Below are 26,434 nucleotides of genomic sequence, written 5' to 3'. Positions count from 1 at the left end.
TATTGATAAAAACCACATCCAAAATTGTTAAAAGAAAAAACTTGGGAAAATGCAAGAAGGAAAAAGAAAAGGATGAGTTCAGTCGGTACAACAAGAAATGCATACACGTGCTGCATAATTCATTAAGTATTAATTATTTTAATTTTCAAAAAAATATATTTCTTAATTGATAATTTAGCAGTGACATACATCACATAATAATTTAAAATTTTCTGTCTTTCAATAAATTAATAAATAAGAGCGTAAATACTATAAAAAAAGAGAGAAAGAAATATAAAAATAAAAATTGGTTACCATGGCGAAGAGAGTCGAACAAGAAAACTCACTCTCGTTTAATAATAAAATTATTTTTTAAAAAAATTACTATTTAATTTTTATAATATAAAAAATTTACTGATTAATCTTTTTAATTTTAAAAAATATTTTACAATATTTTTAAATTTTTTAAATATTTATTAATTAATTTTTTATTAATTTTATCATTAAATATTTTATTGTTTAATTTTTTAAATTTAAAAAAAATTACTAACTAATGCCTTTACATTAAGATATTTTAATTTTTTATAATAATATATAATTAAAATTGATAAAAATATTAATTAATAAATTTTTAAAATTATAATTTTTTTATATTATAGAAATTAAATAATATTTTTAAAAAAATATATATAATATTAGTTGGTTTATCTGCTGTCCACAGATGCTGGGGCTGCAGGTACGGCTTAAAATATATCATCATTGATTAATTTTAAGTAAGTTTGGAAAATTATACATATTAAAAAGAACATGATCATCAATGGCTTTTTTTTTTTAAAAAAAAAAACCTTTTTTTGAAATTAAAAAAAAACATTTTATAATAAAATATTTGAATATTGAATTATATAATGCTCTATTTAAACTTTGTGCTACTTTTATTTCATAATTTTTATTTATGTTTTTATTTTTAATTATTTTACAAATATAAATCAATTATTATAATTTTATTTTATTTTAAAAAATTTTCAAAACAATATTAATATTTAATAAAATTTAATAATTTTAAAATAAATATAATAAAAAATTAATTAAAAAATTATTTTTTTTATATGTATAAAAAATTAAAATAGATAAAACTATAAAATGAAAGGAATAATTTATTTATAAATTAAATTATATAACAGTCCATTGGAGAAATTATCACTAATAACTTTTTAGTTCAAAAAATAGTAATTGCGCTTCTACAAATGATTACAAGTACCTAATACTTACTTCAGTAATTGGCAAAGGGATGAATCAATGGGAGAAGATCTACTGAGAGGATTAGATCAACGCACATAGCTGATAGCGCGACCCGGTAAAGACCTGCCTAGTCAAAATATTTGTTTTCAAGCTAATACTTCGATAATCAAACAAATAAAATATCCGCTAAATATGTGAGGGTCAACATTGATTTAACTAAAACCACGTTTCCATATAATTGATTCTCTTAACAATTGCATAAACCAGAATACAAGGTTTCAATTTCTTAAATCATTTGCAATGAATCATTTGATTACTCTCTGTTTTAGGGAAGAAGCTTACAGTAAACAAGTGAAACCCGGCACAATCAGCAGTAATGAAACAGAAACTTTAGATCTAGTAGTCCTGAGGTTTATTCATTCCACATAATAATGGCAGCTGCTTGGCCATACATCTGAAGTTAGTGCCCTACCAAATTTAATGCCAACGATAGAGTAAATACCAAGCTGAATAATTCTTTTTTCGGTTCCTATTCTCAACTTTTGCTATCTATCTCAACCACCACCTTTGAGCTGCAGATATTGGAGTCTTCAAGAATGGGCAATATTGGTGCACAAGTGGATTCACAGTCCTGCCAATCGCGGCCCACACACTCTGATGGTAACCAGCCGTTACAGGTGCATGATACATCAGCTTCAGAAGCTGCCAGAAAGCAAACACGCTTTAATTATAACATGATCTACATCATTTCAGGCATGGGGTACTTCAAAGTCACCCTTGGAGCCAAAAGAGAGAAGGAAAAACACAGCTTTCACTAAGCGCATCTCATCCACAAATATCAGACGAGCAAATTTTACAGTCAAATGAAAATTTGAGAAATTCCCATGATACATAATATGCAGTCCGCTTTAAACGAGGTTCCTTTTAAACATCACCATTCATGCACAAATGCAGAACCTTAAATTAGCACTGCACAAAATACTTTAGTACTTCTAATCGAAAAATCAATTAGATTTATTTCACTCAATGAGAAAACAATGAGAAAGTGAGTCAGATTCTAAGCAATTGGAACCTATTGGACTCAAGGAACAAAGAAAGGTAATAAAAAAGAAATAAAAGAAAAAAGAAACGAGGGAAAATAATATATATAAAATAAATAAAAATGAAGTACAAGACCTAGATTCAAAATGACAAATTCAAACTTGAAAATATCTTTATGATTCTCCAATTACTTCAATAGACCAACATTCAAATGAAAATTCACACATCATAACTGATGAAATTACCTAACGAGTCATTTTTATTGTGTTTGGAACCAAACGAACATTATGGTGCTGATTTCAGCATCTTTAGAAAATCCATTTAACATTGTAACTTAATATCCTTAAAGCAATTACCATAAAATATCCATCTTAATTCACTTGAATGCATGAGGGTATTTCATGAGGCTAGCCAAAATTAGATGCACACAGCTTTCTCATTGTATCTAAGAATGTAAATGAACCAAACTATATTTTTTTTGGTGGGGTGGGATTGGATTGGACACAAAATTGGTTACGATAGAAATGTATTTTACCTGCCAGTACATGAATGCTTGTATTATGTTGCGTTGCCACCTGCACGGACAAGTGAAAAAAAAAAAAAAAGACACGTTCCAAAGTTACAGGAGACAAAAACATCACAGTAGTAACAAGAGGAAAAGGCTCAAGCAACTGACGAGAACAAAGAGATAATTAAAAGGAAGCCAAGTCCAATTTCAGCATTGGAGGAAAGAATGCTCAGGGTAGTTGTGTTTGATTCCACCCACACACACGGGTCTTCAAGGTACTTCCTGTTCAGCAGAACAAAAATCGTTAAAAGATAATAAGTCACTTGCACACACCAAAAAAAAAATAGTAATACTAAATAGTAGAGAACACTGCAGGACACACCATGTAACAGAATTGTGTTTTTGGACTTCATTTCAAGATATTTTGAAGACTGACCTTCAATATTGTAAAAAAGACATGCATTTTGGTGAATTGTATTGCACATGTAAATAGATCTGTTATAGGTTATAGGAAGTAAATATGTTAATATAGGAAGTAAATATTGATAGATGGGTTAGTTGCTTAATCTTAGGGATTGTATAATCATAGGCTTGATTTTCCTTCCTACTTAGATACCGTCTCTCATGTATAAATAGGTTGTAATCTCTATTGTGATAGATAACAACAAATATTATCTTTCTACAAGATCAAAGAATTGACCTATATAATCTCATATATAATCAACCTGGAGATGCTTTCTAGCTTGTGCTTCATGTTCATTCTCCTTAAGTTGTGTATTTTATTCTAATTGAAAAGAAGCTTTTGTCTTTGTTCGATCTCTACTTGGGATTCCTTGGGTCCCTGTTTCTACAGTCTTGGAGACAATTCTTATTGGCATTGTAGCAGTGACAGGACAGAATAAAAGCTGATTTGGAGAATGGGTCTGGCATGTTTATAATGGGAAAGTAGTAGAGTATTCAATTGCAGGCATTTGCTACCAAGTAACCTGAGGTGGAGTTAAAATATACCTCTATAACGCTCTTCCTAAATAGATGGTGTTGGCTAGGCCTTTTTCTCTTTTACATCATAAGCTTTTGCTGTACTCTCTTTGTTTATGCTCTCCTCTTTTTCTTTGCCTTTTATATTGCTTTCAACATACTCAACACGCTACTTCATTTTTCAATCAAATTGCTTTTTTATCATGAAATGGGAAGGCAAGGCACAAGGGCACATTAAAGCATGTTAAGCAGTTGTTAGTGAAATAAAATATGAACAAGATAGTAAGGATACTGCTACAGCAATCTTGTTGCTAGCTTCCCCAGGAAAAGAGAAATATCAGGACAACAACCTAAATCCATGTTTAATAATTCAGACAAGCTGAAAGTGAAAAGATTAGTGGTACATGAGCATTAATGAAGTTAAAATGGCATAAACAAACCACCAATAAACCACAAATAAATGTTCTGACATAGCCATTCAAATCTCAGCAAACATTTGAACATGACAGGGAAAGAGAGAAAGCAGAAGAGGGGAGCGTCTTGTGTCTAATATGGAGGAGGGGTTTATTGGTTCCTAATAAACTAATAAAAAGAGCGAGTCAATACCTGCATCTGCAAAATGTTCCCAAGCAAAACTGGTTCACTTTTAGCAAATGAACTAGTCCGAACTATTAGGGTTTGCATACTGACAAAGATTAAACAGACAAGTGGCTCCTTTTATTTTTAATTTTCTCCAGCATCGACATTTTGATTCAAATACTTGATGCACATAACTGTAATCTAGATAGCATCCTAGAATCAGGCTGTTGACGTCCAATTTTTTTCAGAATAAAATCCTAACAGTAATTAGCCATAGTCCCCACCGTTCCAAAACTTGAAAGCCAAAATTAATATCATATTTCATTGAAAGATAAAGACAAATCACAAGGACAAAGTAACCATGACAAAACTTTATGATTCCCAAATGAAAAAAAAAAATAACAGTATATCCATCCAAGTAAACAGTATATCTCTTCTACCTGTATAAAGAGGAACGAGTGAAGTTGCGCCTTAAGAACTTTGCAACCAGCTCCAGCGCTCGGCATAAAATGGGAATTAAAGCAACTGCAAAAGGGTCATACCAATTCATCCACCATATTTATTGCAATCTCAGGAAACCCATTTAGATTCAAGAGCATCTTAGAAAACACAAATAAAATTACAAATTTAAGGTAATACTCACACTTGAGGCAAAGATGTGAAGTGACAAACGTAAGACAGTAGATGAAGTAAATAAAATCTTTGGTTGCAATTATTGACTGGAAGTAAGCTTGCACAGCCTGTAAATTCCATGCCCTTGGTCTCTAAAAAAACATAAAGCTAGTTACTGAAAGAAGAATTATTGGAGCATATTTAGAAAATTTTAAAACAATAGACATTTCGGTTACCCCATAAAGTGTGTACAAGGAATAGAGTGATGAACAAGCAGTGCCCATAAATGACAACCGATATGCCCTATTTGAGAGATTTTTCGGTACGAGAGGAATGATAGCAAGCACAGCTACAACAAAAACCTGTAGCAGAAAGCCATATGAGCAAAACTAACAAACATGTGCAAATGTCAAAGTCAACTGTTTACTTTCCAACTACGCCTTGTCTATAACACTACTGAATCTCTGTTCAGCAAACACAGACAAAGGCAGGGGGAATCTAAAAAAATGAAAAAAGAAAGAAGATTTAGGATGTAGAAGAATCTTAATCTTTTAAGCTGTGAATGCGTCTTATTCAAAGCTGGTCATTTGACCAATATGGCAAGCCAAAGCAATTCAAACTGCCATCAGAAAGAGTTGTTCTCTGAACAGTAATTCAAAGATTTCAAACAAAAAATAAGTTTAAAACAAAATGCATAAGGTATTAAGATTGACATTTTACTGAAGTTTTCATACAAGAAAGAAGATTTTCATGCCCAGACATTGCCCTTTGGACTGAAAGAGGAAGGGAACGGATTGGATTCAGCCTAAATTCATTCTTTTACACTGATGGGCACTGGAAAATTGGAAGTTCAGTGATGCATGCCTTAAGACACAAAGTTTAGTTCCATAGAAAACCATCATTCATGAATGCATAGAAAGATTTATGTGAGCTTTTTTTCACAAGCATTGATGCAGACGACTTTAAAACTAAAACTAGGGAAACAACTCAAGGAAAGAAGGACAATCAGAAGTGCATAAATCAACTCAATCAAGATGGCTAGCCTTGAAGGTGGTAGCAGTGGTTCTTATGATGGTGATCAGGGAACAAGAGCCCTAAACTCATCTCAGAATTGAGCATATAGAAAGACGCTTCAAAGAAATTGTGGTTCCCCTTAGTGCTTTGGGAAGTAATACAAACTGGAATTGGATTGATAACAGAAGATCAAGGGATGGTGCAGCCATATGACCCCATTGATTGGCCAAATCTGGCATGTAGACGATTTTGTCTACCATGAGGATTATCAAAGGAAAATTGATATTCCTTGTTTCTATGGAGATCTCAATATAGAATAATTCTTAGAGTGAATCTGCAAGTTAATGAATTCTTAGATCATGTGCATATAGCATGGGAAAAACAAATTAAATTGGTTGCATGTTGACCACAGGACAGTGCTTCTGCATGGTGGAAGAGACTGCAATCTAGAAGAGCAAGAGAAGGGAAAGATCTTGTTCGTACATGGTACACGATGAAATACTTGTTGGAACAAGAACTTCTGCCTCTAGATTATGAGGAACTTTTGTTCAATATAAACAATGTTGCCAACAAGTAAATAGAACTTTTAAAGTTTAGGAGAGTGTTTCTTCAACTAAATCACAAGTAAACCTTAACCAAATAGATGATTGCAAGGACATCAAATCCAATCAACTATTAGTGTAAAGGGAAGAACAAAGGAAGCTTCGAAATTCAATAGTCCAACTAGAAGTGGATCAAACTAAGTTTGAAGAATTTGAAATTAAAGCTTTTATTGAATTTCATTTTGCTATGATTGAAGAAGACGAGCTCGAGCAATGTGTCGCAGGGAGCAAATATCATGCCATGAAAATTTCAACAGAAATCAAAGAGGAAATCTATGAAAAAATATTGGAAATGAGGGAAACTCAAGCAAAGACGTTGAAAATTGAAAGTTTTACCAACTCTTTGGTTCCTATGGGTTTTATTGATTTTATAAGGAGCTCATGAAACGCAAAGATGGATAGAAGGTGCTCACTTCTATATTATTCAACTTCTCAACTCCTAACTAAACAATGGAGAAGGTGAGGTTTACATCCATGAATGAAGATTTTCAATCTTTCACACTTCAAAATTCGGGGAAGAGCTTATTTCAAGTGGGGAAGAATAATGCAGAGGCTGGCAGTAAATCCTTTTTATTCATTGCAAAAAATCTTAACTTGAGAAGAGCTTTTTTTTTTCTCAAATGGAGGATTATAATCCAGAACACTTTAGAACTAAAACATGGGGAAATGACACAAGGAAGGAAAGAGGATCAGAAGTGCATAAATCAGCAGCAATAAAGGGCTTCAGCATGCCCCAAAGTGTGCCATACATTCTAGAGCACGCCACAAGGTGTGCCCAAGGCAAGAAGACCTATTAGCTTTAGTCCTGCGCCCAACACACCTTAGGGCATGCTCCAGGGGCCAGGGTGTGTTCCTCTCAGTTCAGCTATGGAAGTCAGGACAAACAACACAAACATGTTGACTACATCTCCGAGAGGGTCTTCAACAATCCTAATACGATCGAACCTCTTATGGAAGAGTTTCTACCTGTTTTGGGAGAGTCTTTACCCTCCAAATCAGATTGGTTTATGTTTCCTTATTCAATTAAGATGAGTTATTTAATTCTAAAATTTAATTAGGATTTAGTTTTCTTATTTAGTTTAAATTTACTTACTTGTATTTTAGTTTATCTAGAGTTCCTAAATAGTAATTTTATATTCCCATAAGGATTAGGAGATTAAGAACTCTATAAATAAGCCTTAAACCTATGTACTTACAGTTCAGATTTTCAGTATCTTATTGAATAAAATATCAGTAGAGAGTTTCTCTCAAATTTCACTCTCATGTATTAGTGTGAGTTATTCTTGTGAGCTTCACGCTGTGTCAAGCATGTACATCTGAGAGTGCAAATTAAGCTTGAGGGGGAAAAAAAGGAAAGAGAATAAATTGCCATACCCAAGCATTGACAGAAAATTGTATAGTTTGCCGATCCCAACGGACAGAAGGTGGATTAGTATTTGGACCTGCAGTTGCTGATGTCCCAGAGGTTCTAGTAGTTGACCCTACAATAAAGTTTGACTCCATTAAATAAAAGAACAGAAGAAAAATGACTTCAGTTTTCTAAATATTATTGGCAAAGTGATTCATGTGATTTTTTCTCTTATTGAAATGGGCAGAACCAGCATCATAAACCTGTGTTACGTGGTCGAGTTTGGTCATTTGAAGTTGCTGATGATGTGGAAGAGGATGAAGATGGTTTCGTTGATTGAGATGAACCCGTTGAAGTCATTGCCTCCACAACAAGATCAGGATCCTGCCAATGAAACATGTGCAAAGTTAGCATATGTCAACCTTGACAGCCTCCAAAGCAAAATCAGCAACCACATTATGAAAGAAGTTTTGTCAGAAAAGAAATGGTGTTAACATATACAAGATAAGCATATGCAGCAGCATATTGAGTATGACTGCATCCACTCCTTTATCTCATATTCACATAGAACCTACTGCCAGAAGCATTAGATAAAACTAAGTACAACATAAACAGCATCAACAGTACTTCCAAGAAATATCAATAAAACACTTGATTTGCATATAGATAAACCAACCTATATACACAATTTTCAGGAGTTCAATTCAAAACACCAAATGACACCAACCTCAGACGAGCTCCTATTTAGCGTTTTGTCATAGATACGAGCTTACATACTAGAATTAATAACCAATAGTGACCGCCAATTCCAAATGCAATTGGAAAAAAAAAACATATAATCCATAAAGCAATAGAAAATAATCCAAGCTTAGATAAAAAGTTTACAATCCAACAATAACCTACAAAAGCGAGTCGGGAATCCAGAAAATGCCAAGAAACAAGCTCGCTTATATATAAGTCAGCGATGAGGGGTACAACAAAACCCCATCCCAAATCCCAAAGTTCATGGAGGAAAGAACATGAAAAAGACGCATAATAGATTCGTAATTTCCAATCCAGATATTCAACTAGCAACAGTAACCAAGAACATATGCGTATAGATATTCAAGGGGGGAAAAGAGAGACAATTATAATATAGAGGAAAAGGGAAGGTGAACGGACGATGTAACGCTGATAGAACTTGCGCTTGAAGTGGTCCACAACATCGGAGCGAGAGGCTAAGTGAGGAGGGATGAGGATGTTGGACCAGTAGTCGGCCCATCGGGGATCGTTCTCGTAATCATAAGCCGCCGCCGCCAACCTCTTTATCTTCTGTGGATCTTCTCTCTCTTCACCCATCTCGCTCTCTTATCTTCCCGTTCGTTAGCAGCACCGGTAGGTGGAGAACCCAATCTCTCTGTCTCTCTAGACTACTCTTAATCTCGCTGTGGCTGTGATGTGGTTGTGGAAGCTTTCGTGTTGTTTACTTGGGTTGAATGAGGAGAAGAATTTTGTTTTTTTTTTACCCACAACAGAATTCGCCCTTGCTTACCATGGAAACTTCCGGTTAAACGACGTTGTTTCTTTCAAAACGGCAATCCTTCTAGCTATAACTGAACCGTTTTCAATATCGGTGCAAAATTGCATTTAATACTGAGAAACTTATTTTTTAGTCCTAAATTAATAAATTTATTTTTTTATTTTTAAAATTTAATACTTTCATCTTTAAAATTTAATTTTATTAAAATTTAAGATTTATCTCTAAAAATTTTTTATTAAATCATTAATTTTAACTTGTTTAATAGGTTTAATTCTGTCAAAATTTAAAATACATCCCTAAAATATTTATGTAAATCATTAATTTTCAATTATTCAAAAAAAGGAAATAAATATAATTTTAAAAATATTCAATAAAAAATTATTTATTTAATGTTTATAATATAAAAAATTTGCTATTTAATTTTTTAATTTTAAAAAATATATTAAAATATTTTTAATATTCTAAAACGTGTATTAATCGATTTTTTTATTAATTTTATTACTAAATATTTTATTATTTAATCCCTATAATTTAGAAAAAAATTATTAGTTGATTTCTTAAATTATTAAAAAATTTATTAATTAATCATTTTGTATCAGAAGTATTTTAAATTTTTTTATAATATTTAATAATTAAAAATTAATGAAAAGATTAATTAGTGGACTTTTAAAATATTAGGAATATTTTAATAAATTTTTCAACTATCAAACAGTAAACACGGCCAACGACATTATAAAAGGTAATTTTTATTGAATTTTGATTTTTTATTTTTAATAATTTAAATTTTATATATTTTAATTTTTATTAGTTTTACTGAATTTAAATCTTAAATTTATTAAAATTTTTATTTGAAATTTTTTTCTTAAATTTTGATAAAATTAAATTTTAGGAGCTAAAGTATTAAATTTAAAAATAGAGGGATAAATTTATTAATGATGTAATATTTTAGAGATGAAAATATTTTTTTTTTTTCAATTCTTTGAGAGAGATCTATAAATATGTAAGAATTAAATTTCAGAAATTAAAGTGTTGAGTTCTAAAAATAGTAGTTTGGTCATTTTTTCGTTATTAACAGTATTTTTTATGAAAAGAACTCTTGACGCAGTTAAATTTCAGAAATGAAAGTGTTGAATTCTAAAATTAGAGAAATGAATCTGTTACTTATGTTATATTTCAGTGATTAATACGTAATTTTCCCTTTAATATTTATAATTTTTCTTTTCAAGTGATTGGATAGTCCCCACTGAAGAGTGCTGGGCGGTGGTTCGGTCTGGGCCAAAAGCATCGATTCCATTTCGGGGGAGGTAATGTGACAGAATCTAATTTGGTCCGACTCCAAACAGTTTTGGCATAAAATTGGTCCAGTTTCAGTTTGATTCAGAGAAAATTTCAATTTGAGATTTTAAAAATTGCAGTTCTATTTTTACATGCTTTTAATTCGATTGGGTTGGATTATAGGATAAATCCACAATTTTATTTTTTAAACTTAAAAATAAAAAATTTAATAATAAAATAAACAATCCCCTATTTCAAAAAAAAAATAATAAAATAAACAATAAAAATTTTGTATTTATCAGATTTATTCGATAAAAAATATTACAAGAGTGCTAATAAAGATGGAATAAAAAAATATATATAACGCTTGTCCAATCAGTCTTGAACTCTATTCCTATTTATACTATGCAATCTATTAAATTACCGGTGTCTATTTGTAAGGAAATGGAGCGGCTTTGTCGTAATTTTATTTGGCATGGTAACAGTGGGGATTCTGCTGTTCATTTGATTAATTGGCAAACTTTGCTATATCCAAAGCAAAATGGTGGGTTGGGCATTCGGAATTTTGGATTAATGAATCAAGCTATGATGGGTAAATTATGTTGGCGGGCATTTATGAACCCATCTGACTTATGGATCTCATGTCTTCTTTGGAAATATAATAATGGTAGAATTTCTTGGAATCTTCGAGTACCTCCTGGTACCTCTATGAATTGGAAGGCTTTATGCTGGGGCCTCCAATTAGTTTCTAGTGGTGTTTCTATTGACGTTCGTAGTGGTACTGATGTTAAGTTTTGGCAAGATGATTGGCTTTCGGTTGGACCTCTTTTCCGATTGGTTTCTGCTCCTATTGATCCTTTGGAATTAGAGGTGGTTGTGAGATATTATTGGATCCCTGGATATGGATGGGATTGGAATCGGTTGTCTTTATGGCTACCTGATTTCGTTTTAGCATTTTTACTCCCCATTTGCCTACATGATGATGCTAACTCAAGGGATGGAATAATATGGAGACATTCCATTAGTGGACAGTATTCAGTTAAAACGGGGTACTCTCTTCTAGTGGAGAAATGTGGTTTACCAGTTGCCTTACCATTATGGAAGCTTATTTGGAAAGCACCTGGCACGTAGAGGATGCGGGTTTTTCTATGGGAAGTTGCCCATGAGAAAATTATGGTCAATGTTCAGCGATTTCGGAGAGGATGGATTAATTCAGACTTGTGTATGAGCTGTGGTACTCAGTCTGAGTCGGTGCTACACGTTTTAAGAGATTGCAACTTTATTAAGAGTTGCTGGCTTAATTTATTACCTGCTAGTGAAGTCCAAACCTTTTTTGGCTTCGTTGATATCCGGGAATGGTTGTCTTGGTGTCTTAAAAGCTCTTTTTGTATTGGTGAGCTTCCCTGGCCTGTAGTTTTTATGGTTACAGTTTGGTGGGCTTGGAAATTTCGCAATGAACGGTCCTTCAATCTTGGAGTCCAAATATCAGTTTCTCGCCCACTAATCTTGGGCAAGGCTAAGGAAATATATCAAGCATGGAATGGTTATTTTCCTTCTTCTATTCAACGTCAATGTCGAGTGATTAGAGTGGCCTGGACACCAGCAGCTATAGGGTGGATTACAATCAACACAGATGGTAGTGTGCGTCAAAATTCAGGAGCTGCAACCTGTGCGGGTTCTTTTCGAGACAGTTTTGGTAAATGGCTACTTGGTTTTCGTTGTGTGTTGGGAGTTTGTGGTGTGGTTGAGGCAGAATTATGGGCCATATATCATGCTTTGAATGTGGCTTGGAGTAGGGGATGGCGGAAAATTGTTATTCAAACTGATTCTCAAATTGCTGTTCAGCTTCTTCAAGGTCAAGGCAGTGGTGTTTATAGACTGCAGTCTTTACTTATTAATTGCAGAGCTCTTATCCGGCGGGAATGGGAGGTTAAGGTCGTGCAAATATATAGGGAAGCTAATATGGTAGCTGATTATCTTGCGAATAGTGCGCATGGTGGAGTTTTTGGTATGAGTCTTATTGATTTGCCTTCATCTAGTATTAAGCTCCTCTTGGATGCTGACTGTATGAATATTTTTCATGATCGTATAATAAATTAAAGGGCTCTATCCCTCCTTTTCAAAAAAAAAAAATATATATATATAAATATATATTTAATTATACTTTTTTTTCATAATAAATATATAAAATTAATTATATTCCGTCTCATAATTTTTATCCACTCTATTTTTTCACACAACACTCACAAGTTTAATCTGATGTTAAATGTATCTAAATAAATGTAAAAAATTTAATGTTCTTATTCCCCAATCCCTAATTTTCGGTTCAAAAAAAATATATAAATGAAATCAAATCCTTTCCTATATAAGTAATACTTGCTATTCACTTCAAAGAAAATAAAGTGCTAATAGAAAATCACTTGACTATCATAATTTGAATTTTAAGTATTCATTAATTCTCATTACCAGTTTCACTTTCTACTCTGGCATGATTTGAATTTGTGCTCAGTCTTTTCTGCCTAGCTGTTTCATTTTCCATTTCCAGGAATAAATTAATGGGAGTTGCTGTAGATTATTGTATCTGTTGTGAGCCCAACATGGTTCATGAATTAGTATCACAAAACACGTCATCAATGATAGACTACTGAGTCACTGCCTGCAAGATTTGCCTTGAGAACCTTCAAGTAACAATTTGGCTAGCTTTGAATTACAAAGTTTGCTGTGTATTTCTTCTATTTCTTCAGCTAACACCAAACTTCCAGATGGCAGTCCATGCCTCTTCAATTCATTTTCCAGTTGAATCCCCTCATCCAATCTTTCTACTACCTTATCAAAGCAAAGATATCGCCCGAAGGCTCCATCATCCATGGCTTCATAAACCACGACGTGTGCTTCTGCTACCTTGTTAACATCTCCGGTTGCTAGCATGCCTCGTCGTAGCATGACCGAGCCCCCTGTATACCATCAACAGCAAATTATCATCAAGAAAGCACTCTTCTAGTTCTATTCATGAATGGAGCAAATTATACTAAAAAAAAAAGATCCATCACTGTGATCGTTACCCTTAAGGTACGGTATAGAAGTGTCTTTGTGAGCATAGGGGAACGAAGGAGCCATGAGAAGGCCAGGGCAGATTGCTACAAGCTTCACTTTCAATTCCATTGACTTCCTCCAAGCAGCCTTCTCTGCATTCGTCTTCCCCAAGGCAAGCCAAAGCTGTTCTCCATTTTCATTAGACATGAAGATTAGATGATTATTTGAATTTCATGGATTTTTCTGTTAATCTGAAGTCAAATTCCAATGATATTTAACTACCTTGTTTTCTCTGCAGAATTCCTCGTTGCTCCAACTACTCTCATCTATAGCTCTGTTTAGATTGTCATCATTCCAGACAGATGCAAGAAGAGAAGAAGTGAAAATACACCTCTTCACGTATGCTGCCCTACTGCAAGCTTCAATAACATTTCTTGCAACCTCAGTCTCCAGAAATGCCTTATTTTCCTGCACATATTGCACAGCACAATAGACTTATTTTTATTTTTCTTTTCGATTTTGCAGACAAGCAATATCACGATCCAGTTTTTGCATAGTACAGTAAACGTACTGAATAACCAGAAATCCCATGCGGATCTATGAAAGATGAGGTGTGGAAAATGGCATGACAACCTCTAAATGCTTCACAAAGACTTTCCAAATCTTGTAGTTTTGCTACTACAACACTTTCTAGTTGGTCTATCTCTTCATCTTTCATGAGTTGCTTTACGTCTTCAAAATCCACTAGTAACGCAAAAACCAAAGAATGGGTTTAAAGTAAAATCAAAATAGAAAAACATATAAAAGAAAACTAAAGAAGCATGTCTGTTAAAATTGACAATATCCATTTTTAAGCACAATTATGTTTTACCAACCTGGGTTTTGAATGGTGACTCGAACAAGGTAGCCATTAGCCAAGAGCTTCTTAACTATATGAGAACCCAAGTAAGAGTTCCCACTGGTGACGCAGACTAGCTTCTTCTCTCGTGCACTCAAACTGGAGCTAAAAGCTCTTCCAATGCAGTGGATTTCTTCTGCCTGGAAAGCTGGTAGGATTACCGGTTTTGATAGCACCACTTCTTCCATCTCTATCTCTCTTTCTCGTCTCTCGTTCTAAAGCGTAGTACTTAAGATAGGAGATGGCTGCAGGACATATGGGTGGCAGTAGTAGTAGATGGAGAAGGTTAGGTGAAATTGCACGAGGGTGGTAAGTGTAGTTTTCTTGAGACAATGAGGACATCATTCTGTTATCTTCTTATCATTTTTTCACGCTCATGTTACAAATGGCACTTATTCAGCTGATCCAAAGCCTGGACAGCGTCCACTTCCGGTCTCATTCAAGAGGTGCGTGCTCTGGAAAAGAAGGTAGAGAACGAGAAAAAAAAAAATCTAATTTTTATATTTTTTTAAACCTAATTAAACTATTCTTTTTAATTTTTTTTATTAAAAAGTACCAGTTCAACTAAAATGGAATTCTTTTTTGACGCAACCCTAGACTTATCCCTGAATTTCAACTCAAAATCCAATTTTATTTAAGGTCAAGAATCTGGTCCAATTAAATCAAAATTTCGTATTTAAACTTACTTATAACCAATATCTGATAGGAAATGTGTTACAAGAATAGTTAGGATTTAATTAAGATGGAGACAGAAAATAAAATAAAAGGATATTTAAATGAGTGGGAATGTCGGCCAGTTGTCAAGATGTTATAGATTAAAAATGTTAGTTGGCATGGCAGTTATATGAAAGGAAAGAAAGCTCCGTAGCTCTTTCTCTCCAGAGTCTGAGTAAGGTCTCTTTGAAATCATCTGCTGTGATAGGAGGAAGGGGATTTTGTTCCTCTCGTACTGGTAACACTCAGTAAAACTCACACAATATGGCATTAGTACATATAACTGTTAATTCTATGTATAATGATTAGATATTAACCATTAATTTTCAAAATGTCTTCTGATCTGGTTGATGAGACTGACCAACCAACCGTTATTCAGAAACACTGTACTCAGCTTCATTCAGTTCATTGACTAGAGTAGTATATGCATAACTGGGTTCAGTACAATAGAAAAAGGAGACTTGCATTAATTGGATGTATAAAATATACAGAAATTAAAGCTTTGTCAATGAATTGAAATAATAAAAGAATACAAAATGATGCAACCTTAGAAGAAAAAGCATATTGATTAGAGACTGTACTCGGTGTGCCCTGATTCCAAGATGAGCAAAATCATTAAGGGGTCTCAAAATCCAGGATTCAGCAAAGCTGTCAGCCTGCTATCAAGTTCTGTGTTATAGATTGGAAATTTAAGATAATTGTTTGCCATGGAAGTCTTGAACCTCAAATTAATTCTGTAGTGAGATGCATTTATGGCATGAAGTTACTCCGGCTATGCTGTCGACTCCTCCAGCTACTTCGACTGTCATCGAAAAAATCTGAACTGTAGTCTTGACTACCAAATGCCAACCTCTGAAAAATTCTGATCTCTGCAGAATGTTGTCTTGAGTCAAAGATTTCACTTTGGCCAGGTTTCATTCCATTAGATAGATCTGACAACTCATCTAATGAGTCCAAAGCTCTCACCAACTGGAGAAGTGAAAAGCAAGAATCTATTACTAGGTTTGCCCATTACAGTAAAGAAGCAAGGAAAATAGATATCAGAAATACCAAATCACCTGACTCATTCGTGGCCTTTTCGCAGCTGAATGACGCACACAAGCTGCAGCTGCCTCAATCATCCGAAACATTTCTCTAGGGACATAGTTCTTCTCCAGCCTTGGATCAACTAGTGCTCCAAAATCTTCACTATCAAGTGCTTCAACAAGCAGTGGTCGAGCCTGACAACATGTTATAAGCTGGGTTAAACTATATGATCAAATAAATTACTGGAGATCTTTTTATATAAAATATCTCTCCATGAAAGAAACCCAATAAAGGAGGGATAAAGCAGATGATGGTACGCATAATCATCTCCAAGTATAACATACGCTGAATGAGTGAATGTGGCATTCAGAACTGCTCTGAATTTAATAATTTAAAGGAAGTAGAAAAGGCAGATCAGATAATCAAAATCTGACACGGCATTACCGATTAGAATATATTACAAGCCATAAACTATGCATACATTATTAAATGTAAAGCATCTAAAAGACGATAAGTAACAAATTAACATTTTAACAGCTTACCCATTCAACTAGGCTTTCATCACCCAATGGCTGAGAGGCATCAACAGGCTTACGGCCTGTAATTAGCTCCAAAAGCACAACCCCAAAAGAATAAACATCAGATTTTTCAGTCAACTTGCCAGTTGTTGCATACTCAGGAGCCATATACCTGGAAATCGAAGATCCAATACAAATAAATATAGAGAAGGATTTGCTGGAACCTTAAGGATTTTTCTTATATGCATGATATTACCTTTGTACTAAAAAACAAAATCATACTTATAAAAGAATAATGTGGACCTTTAAAGTAATGCCAGCCCTTCTTTGATTTTTCCTAGATCAATGTCTATAACACTAGTTTTACCACACACTAGCATCTATTAAGGATAGAAGCATTGATGTTTCACCTACCCAAAGGTTCCCATCACGCGTGTTGTTACATGAGTGTTTGAATCCAGTTCCAGTGCTATCTTTGCAAGCCCAAAATCTGAAACCTGTGTTAGAAAAGAAACAATTTAAGAAACACAATTCGGTAGCAGAAGAAATTACAGTACAGAAGGAAAAACAATCAGCTTTATTTGCTAAGGCATTTTAACAGGAGATATTAGCTGTTCTCTAAAAGTATGCCATGTCAAGAAGACAATTAACATGTAGGTGAGATATTCCATCAACAATGTATCGACATTTGCAATCTTCTCTAGAACAAATTGTGGCTCCTAATAAAACATAGATTTGCAGAAACAGGCATACCCGTGCTTCAAAGTTGTTATCAAGAAGGATGTTTGATGACTTGATGTCCCTGTGGATAATGCGGGGATGACCTGATATGCATAACAAATTAGAGGGAAAAACATCTCAATATATATTGTAAATAGGAATGCACGAGAGAAAGGAAGAAATATAGTAAAATATGTAAACTTGAGAGTTGAATTTAAAATGTGCAGTGAGTAAATCGCCCCCTACAAAATTTCCTTTCTAAAGCTCATACATATGCTATGAGCATGTTAATTTTGTATAACAATCAAGAACCATTTCAATTATTTATGTCTCTTTGTTCTCATTATTTAAGAAGGTTATACACACATATTCACCAATCTTATTGTACACAATTTTGTGGATTTCCATTTAATTTTGCATTTATGGTTTGTCTCTGTATTCTGATTTTAATTTTGAACTCACACAATTGTAGGAGGGGGAGGAGATGGAGGAAGAGAGAACATCAGCACTTCAGACTTTTGGAACTCCAGATAGTGACCATAATCGTAATAAAACTAAGCAGAAAAGCTTGAAAAATATTTAAAAGAAGCTAGGAAAAGAACTAGGAAATTACAGTCTTCATGTAGGTAAGCGATGCCACGAGCTGCTCCAGCAGCAACCTTGACACGAATTGCCCAATCCATAACTGGCCTGCCTTTACCTGCAATAATGCAACAAATAAAACATTTTACTGGATTTGCAAGATAATGCAACAAAAGAAGGAAAAAAAAATACTAGCAATAATGAGAATAAATTAAGACTGATTATCATTAAGCCTAAGGAGAAAGCAGCAATACTTAGGAACAGTCGTAAGACAGCAACAAACCCTAATAATCTCAAGAAAAAAAAAAAAGATTATTCACCCCCTAGTCCATCCTTTTATCCAAATACTCCTGATTAAACAAATCAATTGAGAAAAAAAAAAACGACCAAAGCACAAAGCACACAGCTGCATCAACCCTGACAGAGAAGGACTAGGCTCTGAGAGGTTCAAACTCAAACAAATATAATTGTAGAAATACCATATTTCGAAGGGTTCAACAGATAAGAACAGCTCTCAAACAGTGGATTATTCATCCTTGCAGGTTCCCTTTAATGTTTGACTATACTTCCTGAGCAAACCCATTCAAAGGATGCAAATATGATAAGCCTAATAGCCCCTACTCAGCAAATATCCCGCAACCTAATATTATAATCCACTAACCCCTGTTCTTATAATATGTCTGCCAGCATCACATGAATTGACCAAGCAACTTAGTAGGAAATGATAAAGTTCAAAGTCCATAAGAAGACTAATATTGAAAATTCCACAACTGACACTCATGCTGATAGAGCAAAAGTATTCAAAATGAAGAATTTCTTCATATCTTACCATGGAGATGGTAGTGAAGGGTATTATTTGGGACATAGTCGTAGATGAGCAATCTTTGACTCTCAGATATACAGTAACCTACTAATGAGACTAAATGGCGGTGATGCACTCGGCTGATAATCTCAACCTCTGCTTTGAACTCACGCTCTCCTTGAGAACCACCCATCTTTAATTGTTTTACCGCTACTTCTCTACCATCCACCAGCTTACCTTTGTATACACAACCAAATCCACCTTCACCCAAAAGATTTTGTATTGAAAACCCATTCGTGGCTTGGACTAGCTCCTCATATGTGAACCATGACCTCGAAGTGCTTACTCCTGGCTCTGGAGGCCCATACATGAAGTCACTGCCAGAAGGGCTTCCTCTCAAAGGTCCATGAGAATGGGGTCTTACAAATACTGATTCTGCATGGTAAACAAAACTTCTTCATCAATTTTTTTTCTTTTTTTTCTTTTTTGCAGCAGTTGCACTACAATTCAAAATAAATGCCAGCTAACTCAAAGTTTTAGGCTGTCATTCAACAAAAGTAAGTTCAATAATTCAAATCAGTTTGGAAACAACCTAAAGAGAACACTAGCAACTTCTGGAACTTTGAAAACAAAATATAAGAACTTTCAGACTAAGTTTATGTTCTTATCCACAAACTAAATATTCAGAAGATGAACAGAACTGAATCAGTCTGTTTCAAGTGAAGGCTATACAAAGATTATGGTAGCTACTATTCAAGAATTGAAAATGGATATGGCCCAAGCAGAATGTAGTTGGAAGAATAGGAATCACGACCATAAGCCAAAAGGCTCAGATAGATTTTCAAGTAAATTTAAAACTCAATTAATTTGAATAGGCCATATAGCTGTTACCTGAGTTGCCAAATCGCTAGACCTTAGCGTCCAAGATCAAAATAAAAGAAATCCCTCATAACTCATCCATTAAGCCTCGTATTTCTTTATATATAAGATCATACATCCAGTGCATACATATAAACTTAAGAAAAGAAAAATGGATAGACTTTTTCAATTGACAGACCGCCCAAAGTTTATGACAAGATTGAAGTTCAGAGTCTGCATATAGTAATTATAAACTAACAGAGCCTCTACCAACAAGTATAACTACTTTGGAAATTCTACAGAATCAATAAATGATATCAGTAAGGTATTAGCAATAAGAAAAGTCAATTCTTTACCTGAATTCTGGGAGGAGGCAAATGGGGAAGGCATAGTGTACCCAATTTTTGATTTAGCATGCCTTCTCTTTCGTTTATGCACAACCCATACAGCCATCATGAGGAAACTGAGTACAACAAACCCAACCACAATGCCTATTGCCACTGCAGTCCCAGTGTTTAAATTCCGCACACCAGTGGATGTTGTCTTTGCGGAGATATTGGTATCATTAGTTGACGTTGCAGTTGGCTTTTCTGTAGGGATAGAGGGCATGGACGACAATGGAGAAGTTCCTGTTGTTGATGAATTATCTGGAGAAACAGGAGGCATTACAGGTGGCATAGAAGTTGACGGGACAGAAGGAGGTGGAGATGGCAATGCAGACGTGGGAGGAGAATTAGTTACAGGTGGAGGACTACTAGGCAGAGAACGAACATTTGGAGGTGCAGCAGGGGCCTTTACTGCTGGTGGAGGTGGTGAATCAACAGGAGGAGGCGTAGAGACATTAACAGGAGAAGGTTGAGAAGGGGCAACAGCTTGAGGGGAAGGCGGGGATGCAACAGGAGTAGGTGGGGAGAACTGGGGAGAGAGAGAGCTGCTCGCTGGTGGTGGAGGGGGAGGTGAAGTAGTGATAGCTGGAGGAGGGGCAATAGGTGTTGATGGAGGTGGTGATGTTGGAGGGGCTGGTGGTGGAGATGCCGGGGGTGATGGAGGTGATGTAGATGGTGGTGGTGTTGAGGGCGTTGTTGTAGATGCTAGCGGTGATGAAGGGGGCGCAGCCGGAATTGCTGTCGTGGGAGATTGAGGGGGTGGAGTTGAAGAGTTAGAAGGAGTTGAAGGGACCGTGGGATCAGTGGTCTGATTAGGCAAACTTACTGTTGGCGGAGGTGAAGTGGATGTAGAATTTGATGGTAAAGAAGGGGCTGGGGGTGAGGCAGTGGAGGAAGCTGTTGGTGGAACAGCAGAAGGAGAAGAGTTTAGTGAAGGTGATGTTGTTGAGGCCATGTCTGTATCCAACAAAATGTACATGAAACTATACCTCCATATCAAATCTAGACATCTAAATCTCAAGCAAGCAACTTTCCCCACTGCATATATCCAAACACCTCAATATAATTCCAATTAAAAAATTCTCCTCCTAATTACTGATGGCTCAATAAAAATCCAAATTCACAAAAACCAACCAAAATTCAGCACAGAAATCCCTATCTGACCAACACTAGAATTTGAATCCTAGCTTTAACTTCTTCTAACCAAAAATCCAAATTTTATACACTACAATGGAGTGTAAACTGTCAATGGACAAATGCAGCAATACCCTGATCACCAAAATGAAAAAAAAGAAAACCCAGAAGCTCAAAGTTCAAAAAAGCCTTACCCATCTTCAACATGAAGATGTTTGGGGCAGGCTTTTGTTGTTACAGGTTGGAATATTAGAAATTGAAGTGGATTTTTCCAAGAAAACAGAAAAAAATGGAAAGAGGAAGTCCGCCCATAAAATATGCAAAGAAAACGTGGGGGCAACTTTGGGAGTAAACTTTACTTCACATGTGCAGTAGAGAGGAGAAAATTCTGTCTTTGCTAAATTCATTCACACCATGTTCTGAAGCAGAACACCATCATCATTCACCACCTTAACTTGTTTTCTATTAAAAAATAATAATAATAATTACATAACATGAAAATATTTTTTTAGTTGGAAAAAGAAAACTTTTATTTACTTGAATTATGCTTATGAGATAAGAACATTGGGAATTTGTCAAATTCTTATCTTGAAATAGAATAAAATCAAAAATTAAGATTTTGCCTTTATCATTTAATTTTACAACTTTCTTGAGATAAATTTTTAATTTAAACACATTAAACTTTTATTTTATAATAAAATAAAAATAAAAATTATTTTGAGGCAAATGTCTTATATATATATATATTTCATAATGAATCAAGCACATGATGTAAGACTGAGTGGTGGTGCTGAAATAATTGGTCATCGTGTGCATGTAATATCAAGAAAGTCAGCTTCCCTTCTGATGCCAATACCATTCATATGCAGAGGAAGATTCTCAAGCTTCAAGAATTATTTTGTATTTTATATTTGTTCCACCTGCAGAGTCTTTCAACTGTCAAGTTGTTTGAATGTGAAATCAAATAAACGAAATTATTAGATTGGTGTGAGTGGCTTTTCTTTTTCAGTCTTTATGTGAGGCAGTTTATAACATGAGATTAAATAATTGAAAAAAAAAAATTACTAATGCATTCTTAAGTTTAGGTTTTTTCTATAATAAATACTCAAAAAAATAGTTATCCCAAAATAGTTGTTGAACTAACAATGAATAGGTTGGTTTCTTAATAGTTGAGCAAAGAAAAGTGTCGTTTTACCAGTTATAAATTTCAAAATTCATTACAAATATAGTTTTTAAAATTTTAGATTTTTTATATATAAATTACCATTATTTTAAATAGAATATGACATAAGCACTTACCTGATCACAAAATTATTGGCATAATTTGGTGGGGCAAATGCTGCTATAAGATGCTGAAGATATTTTATTTTTCACAAGTTCTATTTAAACTTCTAAGCTATAAATATAATAATGTAACAGAAATTTGTTATGGAGGGCTTAATTCTAAATGAACCACCAAGACAACGACAGTATGTTTAATAGACCATAGTAATGATTTTTCTTGCCAGACATTATCAGATTAGTAAACCAAACACATTATAAATGAAGAAAAAGAGCAACCTATTGAACAAAAGAAATAGTAACCACTGTCCATTCTGCAATTAAAGAACAAGCAAACAAGTAAACTTGGACGCAATTGCACATTCTTGCAGGCAGCCCTGAGTGCCTGTGAAACTCTCCGGTTCAGATGCAATCTGAAATTGTTTGAGCTTTGCATATCAAACGATAAAGATTGCAATTTGCAGAGTCACCATTGTTGCAACTCCAACCACTATCACAGTGCATTTGAACATTTTTTTTCCCTGTTACAAAGTCTGAGGTAAAAGCTTTAAGATATTTACATATCCTACACAACCCAAAAGAAACTTATTTTTGACAATGGTGACAACTTTCTTTTTGTATTCAAGACAAGGGAACCTGGAGATTTTTGTGATTCAACAAATATAAGTATGCGTACAGAATCAGTGTATTGTGAAGTGTAAACTTTTCCTTGGATGTGATTCAGATGAAACATTGTAAACATCAAGCTATCTCACTTTGACATCCTTTGAAATTAAATATATATGACATGCCAAAAGCATACATGGTCATTTACTCAATAGCATGTTGCTGTAAATACAATAAGTAGATTGAAACAGTACTTTTTCATGGCAAAATAAGTTCACCAAAGGCTTCAATAGAATAAAAAGAGGGTATGCAGTAGTTCTACTTCAATGTTTCCTTTTTCCAAATAAAATAATTATGGAGATCAGTTAATGACCAACAATTTGGCAGGAAGCTAAAGCAGGGACTATGCTCGTAAGCAGCTCAGTATTTATTGTATAAAATTTGCATATAATAATAAGGGTAATGCATTAGAGAAAGCATATCTCCAATTCATATTTGATATTCATATAGACACTCACTATAAAAAAAACAACATAAACAAATTCACTGAAAATGAATTAACATAAATGCCCAATTTAGTCCTAAAAAACAACAGTTTCCTCTTTAAATACTCTGATGAGGACTTTCAATTCTTTTTCAATCCTGTGTCAATTATAAGGAAACAAATTCAGTGACAATAGTGACCAAACCAGCAGAATTTCCCACCTCCCTCACACCATTCTTCCTCTTCATAACATCTGCTGTAAATCCACCATAAGAGATTAGTAAGTGAGTTACCATCATCATGACCATTCAAGTTTCTGACATTCTTCAAAGCACTTTCTTTGTCATAAATTGCTTGCAATGCATAGACAAAGCCTTTCCACCCTTCTCCCACTCCTTCTCTTCCTAAAGCTGGCAATGTCCAATTCACAAGCTCCCTTACAAAGCCCACATCAGAGAACAAAACCTCGCTGATAGGTAATATGGGCAATAACTGAATTCCAAGCCTACACTCTCTCCATTCAGCAGGTGCAAACCAAAGCCCACTATCCCTCTTGTTAGCCCACAAAACACCCACCACCCTATTCTCTCTAGTGAAATCTTCCTCGTACAAGTTATCACCCTCTCTAACTTGCCACCATGTTTGTGCTGCATGAATCTCCATTGCAGCAAGCATTGATCCAATGGACACAAGATGGGTATCTCCATAGGCTAATCCCATCAAAGCTGCTGAATAGTACGCATTCACTGCCTCACTTGTGCTCTCCTGGTTCCTTCCATCGGCAAATTCAGTTAGGCCTCCAGCCCAAGAGTGCAATTTATACAAATCAAAGCACCTCAAACGTGGATAATTTGAATTTGACCGCCTGCCCAAGTTCATAAAATCAGCCACAAGAGTATAAGCTTGTGGCCTATACTTCCTCCCCCACAATGGATCAAATTTTGCAAGAACAGCAATGCCATAAAGAAAGTAGCCTATGTGATAATGGTGATCATTATAGACTCCAAATCCAAAATCTGCACCAGAATCACTTGAACCTTGTTTTGTGACAATTCCACCCCACTTATCATCATAGACAAAACCATTGGCACCAAATGTACCATCCAGCCATGGCTCAATTGTTTCCTTCAAGTACTTCCTTATCACCGGAATCACATCAAGAAAACCTACCTCCTCAGCGATCAAAGCCAACCTTGCTGCTCTTGCAATCAATTTTCCATAAAAATAAGATGAGGTGGTTGCTATAGCTGATGCATTTAAATCCTGAACATCCTTACAAAGTGCAGAGACAATTTCAGCAAATGATTCCTCTTTGACACCCTTAATCGAATGCCAAGTTACTGAAATGGGATCAGATTTCAACAACCAGGAATCTCCAACAACACCAACAAGATCACCATCGATACTTTTATACTTGAAATCATTTAACACAATAACGTTTTCACCCGATAAAAGCTTGACATGTAAAGGGTGTGCAAGCATAAGCAAATCCCCCCACCCTTTCTTTTCCCATTTATACTCTAAACAAAAAGGTTTAGTGAAGACTGCATCACCTGATACCGCATAGCAAGAACTGAACCGATCAAGAATTGCTTCATATCTTGGGTCACATTCCGGCAATATTGCAATCCTGATCATGCCCGAAAACCCATCAGAAGTGATGGAAGAAAGGCTGTGACTCAAATTTATCTGCGAAGAGGAATATATAAGCCATGTTTGACCGTTATTAAGCGTAACGGTATGCTTGGTCAGTGAATTATTGGAAGAAAACGAAAGAATGGCGTGGATCGTTGATATAGAAATTGCAGTATTGCCAGTTACGGAACATGTCAAAAAGGGGCTTCCTCTAACAAGAAAGAAACGCAAATTTGAATAGGGTATATCCAAAGTGACACTAAGATCACTATAAGAAGAGATGATATGACTTTTATTCGAACCTGGGTAGGTTTTATTGGATGCAGAGATGGTGATATCAGGAATAAAAATCTGGTAGATGAAAGATGGATTATGAAAAAGAGATGGGTAAGATACAGAAATCGAAGATTCAGAAGATTTAACGAGATAAGGGTGGATATACTCAGGCTGATCACCATTTTTAAGAGTAAAGTTCTGAAAGAAAGTGTTTGTAGGCAATGGGGAGGAAAGAAGGGAAGGAGAAAAGAAGAGAGAAGGATCAGGGAGAACAGAGGATTGAACCTTGGGGAAGAGAAAAGGAAAAGTAGCAGGCCTGAGATGGGATTGTGTAGCCATGGTTGAAGCTGTAGGAGGTGATGAAGCAGGTGGTGGTGGTGGCGATGGAGAGGAACTTGGCGTGGGGGATTTATAAGGTGGATGTCTACGAGGCTTTTTGAAGGACTTGGTCACTAAGGTTTTGACCCGCCTGCCCAGTTTTTTCAGCATTTCCTGCAGTGGGGACGCGTATTTGGTGAATTTCTTCGTTAAGATAATAAATTATTAGTTGGGATTTCGTGCAGAGGAAAGAGCGAGGAAATGGAGGAATTTGTTTGACTAGTCTGTTAATTTTTTATGAGTTTCCTTTCAATGATTAGAGCAGGATTGTTGGAAATGCAGTGTTTTTGTGGGGCTGAGGCTTGGCTTTGAGGTATTGTTGAAGAAACGGAAATGGAGGACAAGGGAAGTAGAAGACGTAAGTTGGATTTGAAGTGAAGGTGGTGAAGGATTCGAAGTCAGGGTTTAA

General features: G+C 34.9%; 4 protein-coding genes across 5 annotated transcripts; all 4 read right to left on the bottom strand.

Annotated features, from left to right (window-relative positions):
• Window positions 1-1,429: 1,429 nt before the first annotated feature.
• On the bottom strand, window positions 1,430-9,390 carry LOC110609399. The gene is made up of 9 exons (XM_021748952.2): window positions 9,062-9,390; window positions 8,164-8,284; window positions 7,927-8,033; window positions 5,173-5,298; window positions 4,968-5,088; window positions 4,765-4,849; window positions 2,936-3,049; window positions 2,795-2,834; window positions 1,430-1,920 (listed from the first exon to the last, which is right to left on the bottom strand). The coding sequence occupies exons 1-9, from the start codon at window positions 9,236-9,238 to the stop codon at window positions 1,768-1,770; spliced, it is 1,044 nt and encodes a 347-aa protein (XP_021604644.1). The 5' UTR covers window positions 9,239-9,390; the 3' UTR covers window positions 1,430-1,767.
• A 3,710-nt stretch (window positions 9,391-13,100) lies between these two features.
• On the bottom strand, window positions 13,101-14,899 carry LOC110608586 (cinnamoyl-CoA reductase-like SNL6). The gene is made up of 5 exons (XM_021747853.2): window positions 14,603-14,899; window positions 14,299-14,471; window positions 14,010-14,195; window positions 13,757-13,910; window positions 13,101-13,648 (listed from the first exon to the last, which is right to left on the bottom strand). Exons 1-5 carry the CDS (start codon window positions 14,811-14,813, stop codon window positions 13,344-13,346), a joined length of 1,029 nt encoding a protein of 342 aa, XP_021603545.1. The 5' UTR covers window positions 14,814-14,899; the 3' UTR covers window positions 13,101-13,343.
• Window positions 14,900-15,788: 889 nt separating this feature from the next.
• Window positions 15,789-21,893, bottom strand: LOC110609016 (proline-rich receptor-like protein kinase PERK8). Of its 2 annotated transcripts, XM_021748320.2 has the most exons (8): window positions 20,202-21,885; window positions 19,015-19,422; window positions 18,217-18,303; window positions 17,637-17,707; window positions 17,298-17,380; window positions 16,908-17,055; window positions 16,398-16,559; window positions 15,789-16,308 (listed from the first exon to the last, which is right to left on the bottom strand). In XM_021748320.2, the coding sequence occupies exons 1-8, from the start codon at window positions 21,208-21,210 to the stop codon at window positions 16,090-16,092; spliced, it is 2,187 nt and encodes a 728-aa protein (XP_021604012.1). In that variant the 5' UTR covers window positions 21,211-21,885; the 3' UTR covers window positions 15,789-16,089. The 2 variants fall into 2 exon arrangements, with proteins under 2 accessions (XP_021604012.1, XP_043809960.1); XM_043954025.1 differs by lacking the exon at window positions 19,015-19,422 and having other exon boundaries at window positions 20,202-21,893.
• Window positions 21,894-23,658: 1,765 nt separating this feature from the next.
• Window positions 23,659-26,434, bottom strand: LOC110609015 (probable endo-1,3(4)-beta-glucanase ARB_01444). Its single transcript, XM_021748319.2, has one exon. The coding sequence runs from the start codon at window positions 26,134-26,136 to the stop codon at window positions 23,920-23,922; it is 2,217 nt and encodes a 738-aa protein (XP_021604011.1). The 5' UTR covers window positions 26,137-26,434; the 3' UTR covers window positions 23,659-23,919.

Source organism: Manihot esculenta, chromosome 2, assembly GCF_001659605.2.
Source record: "Manihot esculenta cultivar AM560-2 chromosome 2, M.esculenta_v8, whole genome shotgun sequence".
Taxonomy (NCBI): domain Eukaryota; kingdom Viridiplantae; phylum Streptophyta; class Magnoliopsida; order Malpighiales; family Euphorbiaceae; genus Manihot; species Manihot esculenta.
This window is presented reverse-complemented; position numbering and strand designations above follow the sequence as displayed.

Excerpts from the sequence above, each read along its gene's own strand:
- LOC110609399 (XM_021748952.2), bottom strand. The coding sequence starts at position 9,238 with ATGGGTGAAGAGAGAGAAGATCCACAGAAGATAAAGAGGTTGGCGGCG. Across the intron at positions 5,089-5,172 it reads CCTTGTACACACTTTATGGG|AGACCAAGGGCATGGAATTT; the intron begins GTAACCGAAATG and ends ATGTTTTTTTAG. Across the intron at positions 2,835-2,935 it reads TTAATTATCTCTTTGTTCTC|GTGGCAACGCAACATAATAC; the intron begins GTCAGTTGCTTG and ends TTGTCCGTGCAG.
- LOC110608586 (XM_021747853.2), bottom strand. The coding sequence starts at position 14,813 with ATGGAAGAAGTGGTGCTATCAAAACCGGTAATCCTACCAGCTTTCCAG. Across the intron at positions 13,911-14,009 it reads AATTCTGCAGAGAAAACAAG|CTTTGGCTTGCCTTGGGGAA; the intron begins GTAGTTAAATAT and ends AATGGAGAACAG. Across the intron at positions 13,649-13,756 it reads TTCTATACCGTACCTTAAGG|GGGGCTCGGTCATGCTACGA; the intron begins GTAACGATCACA and ends GATGGTATACAG.
- LOC110609016 (XM_021748320.2), bottom strand. The coding sequence starts at position 21,210 with ATGTACATTTTGTTGGATACAGACATGGCCTCAACAACATCACCTTCA. Across the intron at positions 19,423-20,201 it reads TGCCTCCTCCCAGAATTCAG|AATCAGTATTTGTAAGACCC; the intron begins GTAAAGAATTGA and ends TTTACCATGCAG. Across the intron at positions 16,560-16,907 it reads ATGAAAGCCTAGTTGAATGG|GCTCGACCACTGCTTGTTGA; the intron begins GTAAGCTGTTAA and ends ACATGTTGTCAG.
- LOC110609015 (XM_021748319.2), bottom strand. The coding sequence starts at position 26,136 with ATGCTGAAAAAACTGGGCAGGCGGGTCAAAACCTTAGTGACCAAGTCC.